Source organism: Hypanus sabinus, chromosome 7 (assembly GCF_030144855.1).
Source record: "Hypanus sabinus isolate sHypSab1 chromosome 7, sHypSab1.hap1, whole genome shotgun sequence".
Classification (NCBI taxonomy): domain Eukaryota; kingdom Metazoa; phylum Chordata; class Chondrichthyes; order Myliobatiformes; family Dasyatidae; genus Hypanus; species Hypanus sabinus.
The window spans coordinates 50,296,804-50,317,114 of record NC_082712.1 but is presented as its reverse complement, the minus strand read 5'-3'; the positions used below and the strand labels follow the sequence as shown (position 1 = coordinate 50,317,114).

The window sequence follows — 20,311 nt, the reverse complement described above, 5'->3', positions numbered from 1 at the left end:
CACAGGACTCTGCAGAGAGTGGTGCGGGCAGTCCAGTGCATCTGTAGATGTGAACTTCCCACTATTCAGGACACTTACAAAGACAAGTGTGTAAAAAAGGGCCAAAGGATCATTGGAGACCTGAGTCACCACAACCTAAACTGTTCCAGCTGCTACCATCCGGGAAACGGTACCGCAGCAGAAAAGCCAAGACCAGCAGGCTCCGGGACAGCTTCTTCCACCAGGCCATCAGACTGATTAATTCATGCTAGCGCTACTGTATTTCTATGCTATACTTACTATCCTGTTGTACATACTATTTATTATAAATTACTATAATTGCACATTGCACATTTGATTGGAGACGTAACATAATGATTTTTACTCCTCGTGTACTTGAAGGATGTTAGTAATAAAGTCAATTCTATTCAGTCTTTGAATATGAACCTGCTGCATGTTGTTTGGTGCTCTGTAGTTGCCGAGAAAATTTTCAGCAACTTCCTTGAATGCCTTCCATGTGAATTTCTCCAGTCTCACTGGAAGTTCTTTGAATTGCCTGTATTTGATGACCTGTTTAATTTGTGGATCAACAAGAGTTCCTTTCTTAATTTTGGTATGAGTTATTATGACTTGAATTATGAATTTGTGATTATCAAGGGATATTTCCTGGTGATTTTCATGATCAGCTGCCCAAAATCCATAAGATACTCCCAAAAGTATTCAGGAAGCACAATCTTTGTTTTTGGTGTGATTAGCAACTGGATTTTGTTGCTTCAGGTGTGATAGAATCGGAGGGACAAGAGGGGGAGGTGTTGCGTTGCTTGTAAGAGAAAATATTACAGCGGTGCTCTGGCAGGATAGATTAGAGGGCTCATCTAGGGAGGCTATTTGGATGGAATTGAGGAATGGGAAAGATGTAGTAACACTTATAGGGGTGTATTATAGACCACCTAATGGGGAGCGAGAATTGGAGGAGCAAATTTGCAAGGAGACAGCAGATATTTGTAGTAAGCACAAGATTGTGATTGTGGGAGATTTTAGTTTTCCACACATAGACTGGGAAGCCCATACTGTAAAAGGGATGGATGGTTTGGAGTTTGTAAAATGTGTGCAGGATAGTTTTTTGCAGCAATACATAGAGGTACCAACTAGAGAAGGGGCAGTGTTGGATCTTGTGTTAGGGAATGAGATAGCTCAGGTGTCTGAGGTATGCGATGGGGAGCACTTCGGGTCCAGTGATCACAATACCATTAGTTTCAATATAATTATGGAGAAGGATAGGACTGGACCCAGGGTTGAGATTTTTGATTGGAGAAAGGCTAACTTTGAGGAGATGCGAAATGATTTAGAAGAAGTGGATTGGGACAATTTGTTTTATGGGAAGGATGTAATAGAAAAATGGAGGTCATTCAAAGGTGAAATTTTGAGGGTACTGAATCTTTATGTTCCTGTTAGGTTGAAAGGAAAGGTTAAAAGTTTGAGAGAGCCATGGTTTTCAAGGGATATTGGAAACTTGGTTAGGAAAAAGATATCTACAATAAATATAGGCAGCATGGAGTAAATGAGGTGCTCGAGGAATATAAAGAATGTAAAAAGAATCTTAAGAGAAATTATAAAAGCTAAAAGAAGATACGAGGTTGCTTTGGCAAGTAAGGTGAAAATAAATCCAAAGGGTTTCTACAGTTATATTAATAGCAAAAGGGTAGTGAGGGATAAAATTGGTCCCTTAGAGAATCAGAGTGGACGGCTATGTGTGGAGCCAAAAGAGATGGGGGAGATTTTGAACAATTTCTTTTCTTCAGTATTCATAAAGGAGAAAGATATTGAATTGTGGAAGGTAAGGGAAACAAGTAGGGAAGTTATAAAAACTATGACGATTAAAGAGGAGGAAGTACTGGCGATTTTAAGGAATATAAAAGTGGATAAACCTCCAGGTCCTGACAGGATATTCAATAGGACCTTGAGGGAAGTCAGTGTAGAAATAGCAGGGACTCTGACAGAAATATTTCAAATGTCATTAGAAACGGGAATGGTGCCGGAGGATTGGCGTATTTCTCATGTGGTTCCATTGTTTAAAAAGGGTTCTGAGATTAAACCTAGTAATTATAGGCCTGTAAGTTTGACATCAGTGGTAGGTAAGTTAATGGAAAGTATTCTTAGAGATTGTATATATAATTATCTGGATAGACAGGGTCTGATTAAGAACAGTCAGCATGGATTTGTGCGTGGAAAGTCATGTTTGACAAACCTTATTGAATTTTTTGAAGAGGTTACGAGGAACGTTGACGAGGGTAAAGCAGTGGATGTTCCCTATATGGATTTCAGTAAGGCCTTTGACAAGGTTCTGCACGGAAGGTTAGTTAGAAAGGTTCAATCATTGGGTATTAATATTGAAGTAGTAAAATGGATTCAACAGTAGCTGGATGGGAGATGCCAGAGAGTAGTGGTGGATAAGTGTTTGTCAGGTTGGAGGCCGCTGACTAGTGGTGAGCCTCAGGGATCTGTACTGGGTCCAATGTTGTTTGTCATTTACATTAATGATCTGGATGATGGGATGATAAATTGGATTAGTAAGTATGCAGATGATACTAAGGTAGGTGGCATTGTGGATAATGAAGTAGGTTTTCAAAACTTGCAGAGAGACTTAGGCCAGTTAGAAGAGTGGGCTGAAAGGTGGCAGATGGAGTTTAATGCTAATAAGTGTCAGATGCTATATTTTGGTAGGAATAATCCAAATAGGACATACATGGTAAATGGTAAGACATTGAAGAATGCAGTAGAACAGAGTGATCTAGGAATAATGGTGCATAGTTCCCTGAAGGTGGAATCTCATGTGGATAGGGTGGTGAAGAAAGCTTTTGGTATTCAGGCCTTTATAAATCAGAGCATTGAGTATAGGAGTTGGGATGTAATGTTAAAATTGTACAAGTCATTGGTAAAGCCGAATTTGGAGTATTGTGTACAGTTCTGGTCACCAAATTATAGGAAGGATATTAACAAAATAGAGAGAGTACAGAGAAGATTTACTAGAATGTTACCTGGGTTTCAGCACCTAAGATACAGGGAAAGGCTGAACAAGTTAGGTCTTTATTCTTTGGAGCGTAGAACGTTGAAGGGGGACTTGAAAGAGGTGTTTAAAATTATGAGGGGGATAGATAGAGTTGACGTGGATAGGTTTTTTCCATTGAGAGTAGGGAAGATTCAAACAAGAGGACATGAGAGTTTGGGGGCAAAAGTTTAAGGGTAACACAAGGGGGAATTTCTTTACTCAGAGAGTGGTAGCTGTGTGGAACGAGCTTCCAGTAGAACTGGTAGAGGCAGGTTCGGTATTGTCATTTAAAGTAAAATTGGGTAGATATATAGACAGGAAAGGAATGGAGGGTTATGGGCTGAGTGCGAGCCAGTGGGACTAGGTGAGAGTAAGCGTTCAGCATGGACCAGAAGGGCTGAGATGGCCTGTTTCCGTGCTGTAATTGTTATATGGTTATACGCTTTGTTGTCCAGTGTATAATTTGAAATTAGTAAAGGAGTTCTGGAGATCTGGGCTTTAAACACTGTATTTGCATTAGGAAGATGCTGTCCTCAAGTGGGCAAACAGGATTAGTGTAGAGGGGAATAAAGTCAGCATAGACTTGATGGGTTAATGGGCCTGTTTCTGTGCTGTTCAATTCTATGGTTCAATTAAAGGAACTACTGCCAGTTCACCAGAGTCAATGGCTAAAATGCACTATGTATAAAAGTTTTATTTTCTTCTTCTTTTGCACTTAATTAACGTTTGCATTTCTTAGCTTCCAGATTTGCCAGAGATAGTAATGTAAAATTAAAGTAATTATGAAATGCTGTATCACTTCAATATGAATGCATGTATATTTCACAATTTTATTTCATGATTATCATAAATCTATGTACCTTGATCAAGTTATCTTTGCTTCAAATCCTGCATTCATCATCAAAATTTGGTTTTGATTTCAGTACTGCAGGAGATCCATAAGTGTGCATGTATATATTTTCTGTAGAAGTTAGTTCTATCATTAAATATTAATGCATTGGAAATAAAACTTGCTTTCATCCTCTGATAACTCCTCTGCTACTGATTTCTTTGTTTAATGGTCTTTGATTCATGTGTACAGGTAGAGGATTATTACAGACCTACCATCTTCAAGCAGAACCAGCATTCTTATTCCAATTAAATTTTTTTTTTCTTCCTTTTCAAGTTCCAAGCCAGCCAAATGACTTCAAGGCAGAGCCAAAATCAGACACAAGCATAATGCTATCGTGGACACCACCTCGACAAGACACCATCACCAGATACGAGTTGTATTTCAGAGAGAGGGAGGATGGCGGAGAGGTATGGCACAATATAATTTTTCAACGTATCTTCTGAAAATGGGTAAGAGTTCGGATAAAAATATTAAATTGCACACTTTAAAAACAGCATTGTCCCTTCTTACAAATTCACCATTGCCATTGTCATACATGCGTCATTAATGAACAGGTGATTTAATGTATGGGGAATGTTTGACCTCTCTGGCTCTGTACTCAGAGTTCAGAAGGTTGTGGGGAGGAGGGAATCTCATTGAAAACTACCACTGAAAGGAATAGATAAAGCTGATTAGTAGGAGAGTCTATGATCTGAGGGCAAAGCCACGGAATTAAGGGAGGTCTATTTAAAACTGAAATGAGGAAGTTTTTTTAGCCTGAGTGTGGTGAATCTGTTTAATTCGTTGTCATAGAGGGCAGGGAAGGCTATCATTGGGTGTGTTTGAGGCAGATATTGACAGGTAAGGGTTACTGGAGAAGGTGGGAGTATAGGGTTAAAAAAATCACCCATAATTGAATAGAGGAGCAGATTGATGCTACTTTTTCTTATGGTCCATAAAAGCCATCAGAATTTGGGTGTTATGTTTGAATAGTTTCTCACTTCCTTCCTGACAATTTTAGGAAGTCTTTTTTTACCATGAGGTCTTTTTTAATTGGTAAGTAATCCATTACTGTGATGTGTATTTAGATACAATGTAAAGCTTCTGTAAATCATACAGATTAGTCCATACATTAAATGTACAGTGAAGTAGTACAAAAAAAACCAACGCAGAATTGATTGGTTCACTTACAGAGAAAATGCAGAGCAGGCAGACAGATAAAGAACAAAAGCCTTGATGACGTAGACTGTCAGATCAAGAGTTTGTCTTTATCATAAAGTTTGGAAGTCTTTCATTGCCTTTCATTAATCCAACCTCAGGTGCCAATATGAGTAGATCAAACGGGTATGGTCGAAGGCTACTGCATGCAATTCTCAAATCGTTGCATTCCATTGTGCCGTCATAAGGGAACATAAATCAGGCAGGAATGAGGGAAAATTAATTCTAAAGTGCAATGAGAACCAGCCAAACAGCCAGCACTGAACCTGTGACTGACTGTTGATGTTGCAGGGGTGATGAGTGATGGGATTTGTGCACGGATAGTGGTTAATAGTACCATACCCATATGTCTGCACTGAAACTTGCCTGCCAAGAGTTGAAGCCAACTTTCCAGCTACACCTGGCAGTTACCATGTGCCAGGCTTCAGGTTGTTTAAAAATCCATACACTTATTAACACAGTGTTACCTCTGCCTCTTTAATGACTCAGATTCCAACAAGAATATTATCCTCTTTTATTACCAGGTCACTGTTACCAATGCAAGCATAGGTAATTAGACAATAAATTTTGGATTGTATGATTTGCATTTTTCCAGTATTTCTTACAGTTCAGAATTCCTTATTGGCATCAAAGAAAAAGCTTGCATCATTTACGATGAAGAAAAGCTTGTCCATAGGTTCGCATTCAGATTTTTGTTTGCTCGGACTCGGCAGGTGTGTAAAAAGGGCCCGTAGGATCATTGGGGACCCGAGTCACCCCGACCACAGTCCATTCCAGTTGCTCCCATCCGGGAAATGGTACCGCAGCATAAAAGCCAGGACCAACAGGCACCAGGACAGCTTCTTCCACCGGGCCATCAGACTGATTAACTCACACTGATTTGAGTGTACTCTATATTACATTGACTGTTCTGTTTATTATAAATTACTATGATTGCACATTTCTCATTTAGACATAGACGTAACGTAAAGATTTTTAGTCCTCATTTTGTGAAGGATGTAAGACATAAGGTCAATTCAAAGCAGTAGGGCTGGGATTGAAGTTTGAAATGGGAAATTTCCATTGAAATGGAACCCCAATGCATTGAAGGTAACAACAGCTAATTTAAGAATCTCATCCTCATTCACACTCCTTGCTACTACAGCAGCCTCATTCTATTCTGGTTCTGAGCTCAGTCAGTGTTCAAATCTTAGAGTTTCCTTTCCTCCTGAGAAGTAGATTCCCATCTCCAAACCCAATTATGCATGAAAAGTAAAAAAAAATGGGCATGATTTCAGTTGGTCCAAATGATTAGGTGGCACAATGCAAAAAGGTGTAGGATTTTCTAAAATATACACTTAAAATGATTTTCTGTGTGGTCTCCAGTAAGCTTGCCAGTTCTTTGAAACATTGAAAATCAATTGTGGTTGGTATTATTCACATTGTGCAGCATTAAGGAAGGGATTGACATGCAGAGTGGACACATCTCCACATTGATATTACAATGAACCATCTGCCTGTGTGAAACGCTAGATTCGGCCTTCCATGCACTGCCCTGCCAGCCTGACTGATAGGCACCAGTGAGCACCTGCAGCTGATGGGAACCGTTAGGCTGAAGGAAATGTGCTCAAATGCCTGTTCATCATATCAATTACCTGCTTCTGCAGCTCCATTCTGTTTCATTTTTCTGTCACAGTGATGAAGCTGCAAACATTGAAAATGGTTTTCTTTCTGATGCCAACAGCAGGAGGAGGTTTGTAGAGTGGAAAGCACTTTCAAGTTCCTGCCAGGTTTTAAAGCTTGCTGGAATCCAATCTGACACTTGGCACTGAGGAGCGAATTCAGTGAATGAAGCATCAGAGGGACCATATTTTTAACATCCCAGCTCTTCAGGAAAAGATTCCATCAGAAACAAATGTTCCTTCACCGAAAGCAAAGATTAATTCTGTAGAACTCATTTGCATTCAGTCTTCGGTGTCCTAACAGTCCTAAGATACTGACTTGGAGGATAGTTCACCTTAAAAAAGTCAAAGTTGAGTTTATTGTCATATGCACAGGTGCAGTGAGAAATGTGCTTGCAGTATTACATGCACATAACATCAATCATACAACATTCACAAGGAAAACATAAATGTGCACAATGCACAATTCTTATGAGAAAGTACACAATTGGAACAACAAAACACAAAGCCTTCTGGAGTGCAAATTGTTGACAGTGTTTCTACACAGGGGTAGTGATTAGGGTTGTGCAGGTTGGTTCAAGAATGAAGTGGTTGAAAGGAAATAACGGTTCTTGAACTTGGTGGTGTGGGCTTCAGGCTTCTGTACTTCTTGTCAATGGTAGGTGTTCTTGAACATATAGAAAGGTGGATAATGTTGAACTCTTCTGGAGGTAATGCAGGGACAAGACCTGACACTGCTCAAGCTTCTTGTGTAGCCGATGCTTCTTCACTACCATTTGGTTGTACTGTGATTATTTTGATCACTTTACACTAAAATGAACTTTTTTAAAATCTAATTGTACTTTTCCTTACAAAATTGTGCCGACATTAGATTCAGTTCATGTTTTCCTTGCTTCTATAATACCAGGTGCCTGTGATTCTGCAGCAAGTTTTTCATTAGACATGTGCATACATGTACTCATGCATATGACAATAAATTCAACTTTGAGTCTGAAATCCTGCTACTCCCTCCACAGCAACACTGTGAAGGCACTTTCATTAGAAGAACTACAGCAGTTCAAGAAAGTAGCTCATTATCTCTTTCTTATCGGCAATGAATGTTGTCCTTTCCAGCTATCCTTCGACCCCAGAAATTAACTTACAGTTAAAAGTTTAAGTTACCTTACACTTCTTGAGACAGATGGGTATAGTTCCACTCCAAATCAAGTCATTTCTTTTAGTCACCTCATGTTGTTGGTGCTCCCCCGTGCTATCCTGCAAGGCGCAAGAGGACAAATCTGCATGAAGTCCTCGCTCTTCACTGTTCAGAGCCAATGGTTAAAAAGAACTACGAAGTTCAGAACATAATTGTAAAGAGTGCAAAAAAGGCTTTATTAAGCTCATTGTAAAATTACTGCCACTTGGCAGTGAACCATCCTCCCTGAGAGATTAAATAACAATTTACAATGTTTGTCATGTATTGGTTTTGGTGTTCAACATATCAGAGAGAGATGTTTTGATATTTTGAGAAAACAAAAACTTTTCAAAAGTATAGCAGGGTAAAGAGCAATCAAGTGTAGGCATGATAATGAGAGGATGAGAACAATACTGTCTGTGTTAGAGTTAATTGATAACTTAGAATTTTGTCTCCAAAACCTTTGGCAAAATATTCACTTAATTTCATTGGATCAGACCACCAGTGGAAAGTGTGTGATTTCCTGTACACATTCTTTCCGTCTGTGTTCTTTAATTGACTTATTTCACTGAAGAACATCTTAAGTTAAAGTGAGTTGCCTACTAGAAAACCTTGCCATCAGAAAGTGGAATAATTTGTGAAAGAATGTAACAAAATAGTAGCAGGAATAGATCACCTGTCTCTCAATTGTACTGCAGCATTCACTTTGATCTTGACTGGTATGTCCCAGGAATTCACTTCTCTTCTGTACCCGTTTTCAAAGACACTCAATTTCCCTTAGTTTCAATAAATTATCTCCTCTTTAAATAAGCCCAGTGATCCAGCCTTCACAACCTTCTAGGATAGAGAGCTCCAAAAACACACAGCCTATCTGTGAGAAGTTTCTTCATGTGCGTCTACAAACTGATGAATCTGGTTTCTCATGTTACCAGGATTTAGTTCAGAAGTCATGCAGTTGTAATGCATAAAAATAGGCCCTTTGGCTCACTGCATCTATGCTGACAACTGGCTTAACTATGCTAAACCCACTTGCCTGCATTAATTCCATAGCCTCTGTGTCCTGCTCAATCTTCAATATTGTTACTGTTCCTGCCTTTGCCACTTCCTCTGACAGCTTATTCCAGAGGACTACTCTGAATGAAATATGTATCTCTACTTGCCTTTAAACATCCTCCCTCTCATCTTAAGCATGCCTTTTAGTTTTTGATCCCTCTAAAACAGACACTGGCTATCTAACCTTTATATACCCCTCTTAATATTATAAGTCTGTGAATGAAGGCATGCATGCCTTCCTCAACACTCAGTCTACCTCTGTTCCCATTTTCTGGGAACGATGTTCTTTCTGCTCAACAACACACTGTGAAATGCACTCTTGAGTGGATAATTGCCATCACAGGAGACCAGCTCCAAAAAAGGGGCATAGAAAAGTCACACATGCAGACTTTTGTACTTCTCTGCAGACAAGTTGCTCCACTACCCTCTCTACTAAAAGTGTTATTTATGAAAAATAATCATGGCCCTTCCTGCTCTCTTGCACTTTATGTTAGTGCTTCATCATGCTGCTCTGTTTGGCTCAAGTTCCCTTATCGGCAAAATTCTGCATACATTTATTACTTCGCTAGAGCCCCTCCACACTGTTTGTCCTTCCTGTAGTCTAGCTCCTTGGGTTGTGTTTGTTTGGACAAGGTTAAAAATTAAAATATCCTTTTAATTTATGCAGGTTGGTGACACATCATCAGACAGCACCGGCCTGGAAATTCACCCCTGGTCAGCAGTGCTAAACACCCAGAGAACTGCACGAGTACCCTGTACTCCACTCCCAATATCTAGGTCTATTTTACAGGCAGAATATAATGTGTTGCTACTATGTCCTTTTCTGGGGTGCATTTCCAGGAAATGGAATAATGTTCCACTTAGCCTCAGAGATGAAGACCTGGTAATGTGAATCACCAAAAGTCAATTGATTATTCATCCCAAGAAAAACTGTGAGATGAGATCCAAGGGAGCACTACAATGTGGGAGAAATTACCCACATGTAAACTTATAAAGTTAGTGTCCAGGTTAGGCCACTTAAGGACACTTTATATGTTTGATTACTCGTGCCACTGGGAAATATATTGTGTGCAGTGTGACATGATTCTCCTCCTTTGTATCCAGTTCTTGGTGGGATGGAGCCTTCATTCCTAGTGACTAGAACATGTTCTCAGACTGGTTGCTTGATGGAGATCTAAGCATTTCCACTGCCACCTGCTGCAGAAATAATTTGGTCTTGTTGGGACTAAATTGACATGTGTAATCATTGGTATAGGACTCAGAGTTAACACTGTAGCAAAGGCCATTATCCTGTGGTTGGGATTAAGGGTTTTTGTTGAAACAGAACAAAGGCAGCCTTACTGTATAGCTGTCCTGGGCATGTATGGTGCTGGTAGCATACAAGAGTCTTAAATTAGAATATGTAATTTGACCATTTTTTTTCACCTGTCTTCATTGAAAAGTCACAGTAATAGCTTGGAGGTTTATTTCTTTTACCATCAATTTGTCGGGTCATTACTCTTGTCATTAAAGGTCCTCCCAGGTTGCAACAGGTTTCCATTCCTGCAAACAGTTCATAACCTGAATAGTTTATAAGTCAGAATTATAGCTGCCAGACAATATATTTAAATAATAAACAAAGGCCAGCAGGAACAATGTGTAATTAAACCAGGGAGCTCAACTCAAATATTCATATTTCTCTGCAAGATACAATGATATTGCCGCAAACCAAGTTCTCACACAACAGAAGATGCTGTCAGCCCCACAGCAGACAGCAAATCTGTTTTTCTGGTCTCCTAAATGTTCATTCTTGTTTATGACCTGCGCATAAATTGCTAGCTCATAATCCAAGGAGAATCTGTAGCTAATGTTACCTGTTGAATGACCATTGCTTTGTGTTTATGTGTATGACTATAATTATTAATGACTACCTTTAAATTGGCTTATTATTGTCACAGGTACCAAGATGCAGTAAAAAAGTTTTGTTTTTAAATGCCATTCAGGTAGATCATTCCTTACATAAGTTCATCAAGATAGTACATGAGGGAAAACAGTAACAATACAGAATCTCGGGTTACAGTTACAGAGAAAATGCAGTGCAGGTAAACAAATTGCTGTGCAAGGGCCTTAATGAGGGAGGTGGAGAGATAGGAGTTCATTTTTATAATACAGAAGGTCTTATAACAGTGTCCTGGAGCATGCTAATGCTGGTTCTCAAGCTTCTGTACCTGCTGCCCAGTGGAAGAGTAGATGGAGTCTTTGATTATGCCAGCTGCTTTTCTGAGGCAGTAGGAAGTATAGACAGAATCCCCAGAGGGGAGACTGGTTTACATGATATCCTGGTTTGTGTTCACAGTTCTGTGATTTTATTCTTGTTTTGCCGCAAATTAGAATGCATGGAAAGTACATCCTCATTTTTTTGATTCCCTCCACAGCAAAAAGTCACATTTGAGCCAAAGACATCTTACCTTTTAGAGGATCTCAAACCAAACACTATGTATGACTTCCGCTTGGCTGCTCACTCTGAGCATGGGCTAGGAGCTTCGACCTCCCAGATTTCGGCCAAAACCATGGAAACTAGTAGGTTTTCTTCTGTTGACTAGTTGGTGATTTCTGTTGTAATCTTGTTCGCCTGATGGGGTAGACTGTCCCAAGCAGCTGAATCATGCAGCAGGTGGTATTGGAATAAAACACACTTGGGCTTCAAATGGAAAGAAACATTAAGGATTGAAATGGTTTATATTTCAAGCAGGTGGGATTAAAGTGTACATACTTACAGTCGCTGAAACATATTTGGACTGAAGAATTGGAGGCTTCTTGTTAGTTGACCTTTGTTGTTCATTTAAGCATAATCTATCTTGAATGCACTTCATTCATTCCTTCATAGTCATTTCTGCCTTGCAACTTTGATTGCATTTGGATACTAATTTGCCATAAATTTATTCTAGTTAGAAGTCAGTAGTGGCATTTCTAGTATTCAGCAACAGGATGGAACCAGGAGTTTGAACTTTTATTATTTTCAGTTCTAAATAAAACTTGGTGCAGATAATGATCTACATTTCACTGGGCACGGAATGATGAGAAAACTTGCAAAGGTCAACTAACTGCAAAATTATCTATTATACTCTAAGTGTTATTACTTTCAATAAAGCCCTAAAGGTCAAATGACAAGATTAAATTCTGGGCACTACTTAATGAAATGCTAATGATGTTTCACCTTTAAAAAACATTTTAATACAATTGACTGCTGTTTTAATACCTCTGGTATAGAATGCTCTTTGATAGAGTTGATTTTTAGAATTGCTGAAAGCCTTCTGCAGCTGATGCAGAGTTCACCTGTTAGTATCCACAGTATGAAAACAAAAAAAGATAAATTTTAATTATGAACGGTACTTAGGGTCAGATTTTATTTTCCAGTTTACACTTTCATAACTTTGGGGATAATTTAGCATCCGGTCATCACGATATTCGGGCTTTTATGGTAATCACAGATGCAAAGCCCTTTCCTCAGTGTCATTGACTGAGAAAGTGACAATCAGGGTTAAAGAAAGAATCTTCCTTTGGATTAGTATCATTGACAGAAGTGGATTAGGTGAGCATCTAACCAGTAGGCTGGATTTGCTTTGACTGGCTCTATCTTCTTTGTTCAAGGACTCTTATGCAAGAGAGTTGTGTCACAGGACTGTGTGTGTTCTGCAGAGCCACCACCAGTCATTTTACGTTAAAGCAGGGATTCACTCCAGCACTGCGAAATGCTCCCTGAGGCTGTGCAGATGACTTAACAAAGACTTATGAGAGGATTTTTTCATTCAGACAAATTTCTGCTGCTTCTCTCATACCAGACAAGGCATATCAAAGGGAGAAGAATTAAAAGCTGAGAAAGTGTATGTGTTACTGCCCATTTTTATGAGCACATCTGGAGCAGAAGAGACTTATCCCAGAATAGATCATATCATTTTCCTGGCAAAAGTTGTGCCCCACATTCTCCATCCCTTTCCAACACAAATCGGAACTACAATTTAACACAGAATTACTGGTGGTGCCTCCGGAGAGCTCATACACTCCTGGGACACAATTTTCATGCATGATGGCCCTTGAGTAAAGAAGGTAGCACCTGTCAAAGCAAGGTGAGTCTACTGTTTAGGTGTTCACCTAATCTCTCCTTTTGATGCATTTGATGGCTCTCAGCTATATTCATTGAAAAGGTTTTTTTTAAACTTACCAGACAATGATAGAACTGTGTAGAGTTGATGTAGATAGGAAATTTCCATTAGTAGGGAAAATCTGGGATCTGAGGGCATAGCCTCGGAATATAGACACATCACTTTAGAATTGAAATAAGGATAAATTTCTTCAGTCAGGATAGTGAATCAGTGGAGTTCATCACAGAAGGCTGTGGAGGCCAAGTCATTGGGTGTATTTAAGACAGAGATTAATAGCTTCTTGATTGGTAACAGAGTTAAAGATTATGAGGAGAATGGGGTTGAAAAGAAATCAACCATAATTGAATGGCAGAGCAGACTCATTGGGCACAATGGTTTAACTGTGCTCTAGATACTGTATTTTTCTGAACCTGAGGAACCATAACAACCCCAAAGGAAATAAATCATATATTTGTCCGGGCCAGTATTAGCCCTCTGCTGACATTAGCAGAGCAAACATTATATTCCACAGAAAATTTACCATTCCTTCTTACAGTTATTAGACTTCAGGCTCCACTCCTAATCAACAAACACAAAATGCTGGAGGAACTCAGCAGGCCAGGCAGCTTCTATGGGAAGAAGTAAATCGATGGTTTGGGCCGAAACCAGTCAACAGGACTGTTTCGGACCGAAATGTCGACTGTTTTTTTCCATAGATGCTGCCTGGCCTGCTGAGTTCCTCCAGTATTTTGTGTGTTGCTTGGATTTCCAGCATCAGCAGATTTTCTTTTGTTTACCCCACTCCTAATCATCCAGTTTTACACTAATACATTAAAGCAACATCACACCAGTTGATTTGGCATCTACCTGGTTTCATAACCAGGAAAGAAGTTATTGGTCATAAGATGACAAGGCAAGAATCAGAGGACTTCTGATTCCCCCAGCTCTTCAGAATAATCTCCAGCTTCTCACCCCCACACCCTTGTCATTTTTAACTCCTGACTTCCATTAGTAGTCAATATTTCTTCTTGCAGAGAGTTATGGATCTGTGAAATCATCTGCCTCAGAGAATTGTGGAGGGTAAATCTTTAATGAGTATTTAAAAAAGCAATCAGAAACATTTTTGAAAGATCAGGGATTGAATGCTTTGAGGAGATAAGGCCGGGGGTAGAATGAATGTCAGGTTAGGCTTAAGGGACGGAGTGGCCCACTCCTATTCCAACCTTCTTAAGTTCTTAATCAGATATCAATGGCACTTTGCAATACATGTCAATCAAAATGTACTGATTCTGCAAGCTGCTATCTGCAGGTATACTTATTGCTGCAGGCAGCTGGGAATTAACGATTCTTGGGTTAGCTCAATGTTAATTTAATTATGGTCAATAGCAAAGGCACAAAGTGATGAGGAGAATAAAATCTGACCCTGTTACAAAATAAAATAGAACTCAGAATCAGATTTATTACCAGTGACTTACATGATGTGAAAATTGTTGTTTTGCTGCAGCAGTACATTGCAGACATAAAATCACTATAAATTATAAAGTTAAGTAATTAGTGCAACAATGGAATAATGAGATACTGTTCATTGGTTCATGGACTGTTCAGAAATCAGAGAGGAAGATTTCTCAAAGTAGTGGAATCTTTTCTCCCTATGATAGATTGTGTTATTTGATTCTGTATAGTGTATTACATCAGCTGAACATATGCTCTCAGAGAGTAAAACAATCTCTGCTGGATTATTAGTAAAACAGTTCAACTGTGGAAAATGTTGCAGAGAATCTTGCAACAGAAGCATTTGTTACTTGACTTTTAAGGAGTGAAGCAGGCTGTATGTGACTTCCTTCAGTCGCAGGTGGGTCCCACTGACAGACAATAAACGTGTCTCTCTTTGTGTGTGGTAGGTAGGTACCTGGAATTTCACTTAGCTCTCTTTCTTTGGAATATAGAATTATTTGTACTGAAATAGAAGGTAAAACTCCCTACTGTATGCAGCTGTTCATGAAGGGTAGGTAATAAAAAAGGATTAGAGGAATTAAAGAGATATACATGATGTAAGATCTGTAATTACAGGTAGGTAATATTACGTGTAGGCTCCATTTTCAGAATTTAATTTCTCTTACCATCACTCCCATTTTCAAGTTTTAAGTTACCCAAAATTATTTTTTGAGTTGCCTTTGATTTTCTAAGCCAAGGTGTCATATTTTAATTTGTGAAAACCTGTTATGTTTAATGATTTTTTTGTTACTTTTAAGTTGTTGGATATGCTCCCATTGTTGGTTTTATTTTATTTTCTTTTGTGATTCCCTCACCCATTCACTCCCACCCCCTGTACTCGACACAACTTCCAAAAAATACCAGAGCCATCAGCCCCACCTCAGGACATCAAGTGCACCAGCCCAAGTTCAACGAGCATTTTGGTAAGTTGGCTGCCCCCACCAGTAGAAAACCAGAATGGCATCATCACCAAATATTCCATCAAATACAGAACTAATGACCAAGAAGACAGCTCACCCAACGAAGTCTTGGATATTCCGCCAGACACCACCCAGTACTTGCTTGAGCACTTGGAGAAGTGGACAGAATATCGTATCATTATGACGGCCTACACTGAGGTTGGACCTGGCCCAGAGAGCTCTCCCGTGTTGATTCGCACAGATGAGGATGGTATGTTGACAAAGCCTAACCAATCAGCAACTTTCTCAGCTATCAATTCTTCCCTTGCTGACACTTTTTCACTGTTGTGTCTCACTCTACTGAAGACCACCCTCTGTTGCTTTTTGGAATACAAGTCTAGAACCCTCAACAATGAGAAGGCATCGCTGATTTTTTTTTATAATCCTTCTCACTCCTCCAGCAGTGGATTGCTGTTCTTAAAATTCGACCCTCCAGCAGTATTCTTTTCAATTGTTTTTTTTTAAAAGTTGCTTCAAAGTTCTTCTCAGATTACCAACATATCACATAAATGTGAACATTGTTGTTTTTTTTAAACTGGATTTCAAGAGATGTTGGTCTGTGAAAATCCAAGCAGTCCTGGGAGAGAGACCCAAAAACGGCTGACTTTTTTTTCCTCACAATAGATAACTTTTTTGGAATCATTTTTTTAAAATCAGATCTAAAAACTTCTTGCATTTTGTGATGCTTTGGAATACAAAGCATTATCCTTGGCTGTCTTTTTTTCCTCTGTTTTTAGTATTTGTACCTTTTCCTCCATGTTTTTCACATTTTTCCACATTTTTGATGTTTTAGAAAGATTTTTCAGCTTATGAAGCATTTTTGGACAAAAGTGACACATTCATATATCTCTTTTTAAAAATAGTGGGTCTGTCCTTGTGCTGCTGATTTGGAGGGACAGGGTGTCATTTTTTTTTCTTTTAATCAAATGGTATTCTTCCAGTTCCTAGTGGTCCTCCTCGCAAAGTCGAGGTAGAGGCTTTGAACTCAACAGCTATTACAGTGTTGTGGCGCTCACCAGTTCCAAATAAACAGCACGGACAAATACGAGGCTACCAAGTCCATTACGTGAGGATTGAACATGGAGAACCAAGAGGACAACCCATGCTCAAGGATGTCATGCTGGCAGATGCACAGGTAGGTTCAAGTTTTTTAATGTCATAGACATATATACACGTAAGTGCCATGAGTATTGGCTTTTGGCAATAGTAGCAGAGTATATTACAAGATAAAGATGAGTTAACCTAAATTTAAATTAAGATAAATTATACATAACTTACACTTATGCAACATAATAAAATAAACATAACAATAGTAGGTACATTAACAATATGTAAAAGATACTTGGACAGGCACATGAATAGGAAAGGCTCAGAGGGATAGGGCAAAATGTAGCGTGTGGGACTCGCTTAGATGGGAATCTCAGTTGGCAGATGCCAGTTGGGCCCAGGGGCCCAGTTCTGTGTCATATCACTTCATAGCAGTGGTCCAAGACTGAGAGAGAGAAATGGATATATCGTCCAAAGTAGTGTTAAGGTTTTTCAGGTTAGTTGAAGAACCTGATGGCAGTGGGGAAGAAGCTGGTGCTGAACCTTGAGGTGTGCTCCTGCCGAATGGTAGCATCAAGAAGAAGGCATGGCCTGGATAGTTGGAGTTCCTGATGATAGGTGCCACCTTCTTGAGACATCGTCTCCTGCAGATGTCCTCAAAGGTGTTGAGTCCTGTATCTAGAACTGATGGAGTCCACCACTCTCTATAGTCTCTTGCACTCTTGTATGTTAAAATTCCAGTGCATTGGAGGCTGACTGAAATAATGACAATGATTTAGTACCTGTTAAATTTCAATATGTTCAGTTAGAGAATGGAAAATATATATTTGCATGTATCTGTCTTTGTATTTTCTCTTTTCACTTCTACCAGCTGTATTGTTTTAATGCAAAGACGACATTATTTTAATGTGATACAATCTATTGTATGTAGTCACACATGAGAAACAACCCCATTCCCTACACGTTCCACTTCCAATATTCAGGGTTTGTATTCTTAGATTGCAGAAGTAGCAGAAGGAGGGCTGCAGGGAGAAAGAGAGAAAATTAAGATTTTGAGGTTATAAATGCCTTAGTATAAAGGGTACTTGATTGACTTGGTGGTAGGCCAAAGGTCATGATCTTGATGATACATTGTGTTTCAGGGTGAAGGTTAGCTTGGGGTGGAATAAGATGTCATTTGATGCATTTTTACTGCATTCTCTTACCTAGTTCCTTACTCTGATCTGGGTGATGCTGACTCAATTTGATTCAGAACTAATCTTTGAAACTCCACAAACTACTTTTTATAACATGTTTCTGCAGTTCTACTGCTGAAACCCACTGGTATGCTTCTTTTTCCTTGAAACTTAGCTCTCCAATTCTTAGATGGCTGATAATGCAAATACAAATCTCTGCATTCATAGAATGTAGAAGAGGCCCTTCAGCCCATGATGTCTACACTGACCATGATGCCAAATTAAACTAATCCTATGCCTGCTGAAAATTCGTATCACTCCCTTCCCCCCAAGTCCATGTGCTTGTTTAAATGCTTCTTAAACATCAAAAACAAGTTTCTTCCACCACCATCCCAGCGCCACATTCTAGACACCAACTAGATTCTGTGTAAAACTAAATCTTACCCTGCATATTTTGTTTAAACTTTTCCCCTCTCCACTCAAAGTATGCCCTCTGTTAGTTCTAACCTGAGATAAAGACTCTGGCTTTCTACCCTATCTAGGTCTTTCATAATTTTATATAAACATTTGTCAAGTGTCTCATCAGCTCCTGGTACTCCAGTGGAAAGCAGCCCCAGTTTGTACAACCTCTCCATACAGCTAATGCTCTCTAATCCAGATATTATCCTTGTAAACCTCTTCTGCAGCTCTCCAAGGCATCTTCATTCTTCATGTAGTAGGGTGACCAAAACTGCACATAATACTCCAAATGTAGCCTGACCTTTTTTAAGCTGCAAATTCTTCTGTTTAGACCTCTGTTTCTGGATTTTCCATCCTGCTACCTGGATCACAATCTATTAAACCATTACAATGTTTTAAAAATATTTGGATAGGTGTATGAATATGAAAGATTTTGAGGGATATTGACCAATTCAGTTGTAACCCTCAGGCTTGGCTAGCAGCTTACTCTATTTTTTTTTCTTTTTTTATTATTACAAAATCTTTTATTACAAATATCGGTGCTATACAATATATACAAAACAGTGGCAAACACAATTACTGCACTACAAATAGACAATAGACATTACACCAGAATGTTGCCATCCCTATCCACGATGGCATTTACACCCCGCGGAGTCCAACGGTCTCGAAACTCCTCCAAGGCCGCTGTGGACTGCGCGTGTTCTTTTTCAATAGTTACCCGGGCACGAACATACCCCCTAAATATTGCCAGGCAGTCTGCCCGGGGAGATCCTCCCGCCACCCGTTTCCAAGACCCACGGAGCAAGTTGACTAGGACATCCTCATCCCTCCATGCCCCCTTCCTTACTGGATGACCATATATAAACAGGGTGGGACTAAAATGCAGCCTGAAGGCGAGAAGCAGCCCACGCAAATATGCAAAAAGAGCCTGCAGCCTCACACACTCCATGTACATGTGGTACACGGTCTCCTCCAGCCCGTAGAAGTGGCATGTGGGTGGGAAGTCCATGTACAAATTGAAAAACTTATTGCAGGGCACTGCCCTATGCAGTACCCTCCAGCCGAGATCCCGCAGGTGCATGGGAAGAAGGGACTTCCAGGGACTTCCAGTGGGGACTCTCCTCACCTCTGGGTGGAAGGACCGACCGCCATGGCGTGTCTGGACGGTGGACAAGGGCAAGGAAGTGGAGGATGTGGAGTAGCAGCCCATACAGATACCTCCTACTTGCATCCCTGAATGGGACTATGGGTATCGATGAGAGACGGCTCAAGTTGTGTGGACACGGCTCCCGGAGAAAATTGCGGGGTCTGGGCCCGACCAGCAGCTCGGCCTGAGTCGGTCCACACAACTGAGCCGCACCGAGAGCCACTGAGGTAGGGCAAGGGTCGGCCAGGACCCCGCCCTCCGCCTGAGGAGGAGATTCCCGGCCTGAGGCGCCCATGTTCCAGACTCTCAGTAGGTCCTGATAGAAGCCGGGCAGACTCCGCAAAGCAGTACGGCTGACACCCGCCAGTGGTAGCCGCATGTCTTCATGAAGACAGCAGCCCCTCCGGAGGAAGAAAGTCGCCAACACGTGCCACCTGGGAGGGTGCTCGGCGTACAGGAATCTCTGCAGAGTCCTGAGGCGGAGAGCCGCCAGTAGCGTTCGGACGGGGAGACAGCCTCTGGCCCGGCGAAAACTTGAGAAATCATGTTTGGACGGATGCTAGTGATGTGTTCCCCTGTAAAAATCAGTACCACAGAATAACAAACAGTACACAATATGCAATTAAATGATTGAGCTTTACAATTCTTAATTTAACTATAGGGTTAGTAAAGAAACAAAAAAGAAAAAGGGCCCATTCTCATGAAAAATTCTAATGAGCGACATTGGAGCTCACTGTTTTCCCACATGCTCATTCTTCATCGATTCCCCCACATCCCAGGCATCGATTCCCGACCCCATTCTAAGTCCACTCTGTCCTGCAGACTATGACTTCCCCATTCTGTCATCTTTTTGCTCCATCGTCTGCTGAACAAAAGCCTGCTAAACCTTCTCTCGGGCACA

General features: G+C 40.2%; 1 protein-coding gene across 4 annotated transcripts in view; it reads left to right on the top strand.

The window, feature by feature from the left end:
- LOC132396773 (receptor-type tyrosine-protein phosphatase delta) overlaps positions 1 to 20,311 on the top strand; it is a 635,525-nt gene that overhangs the window by 419,596 nt on the left and 195,618 nt on the right. For all 4 annotated transcript variants that reach the window (XM_059974654.1, XM_059974652.1, XM_059974656.1 and 1 more), the window contains exons 9-12: positions 4,194 to 4,327; positions 11,420 to 11,564; positions 15,485 to 15,790; positions 16,521 to 16,714. In XM_059974654.1, the coding sequence (XP_059830637.1) occupies positions 4,194 to 4,327; positions 11,420 to 11,564; positions 15,485 to 15,790; positions 16,521 to 16,714 (779 nt within the window). The remainder of the gene's footprint in view (positions 1 to 4,193; positions 4,328 to 11,419; positions 11,565 to 15,484; positions 15,791 to 16,520; positions 16,715 to 20,311) is intronic.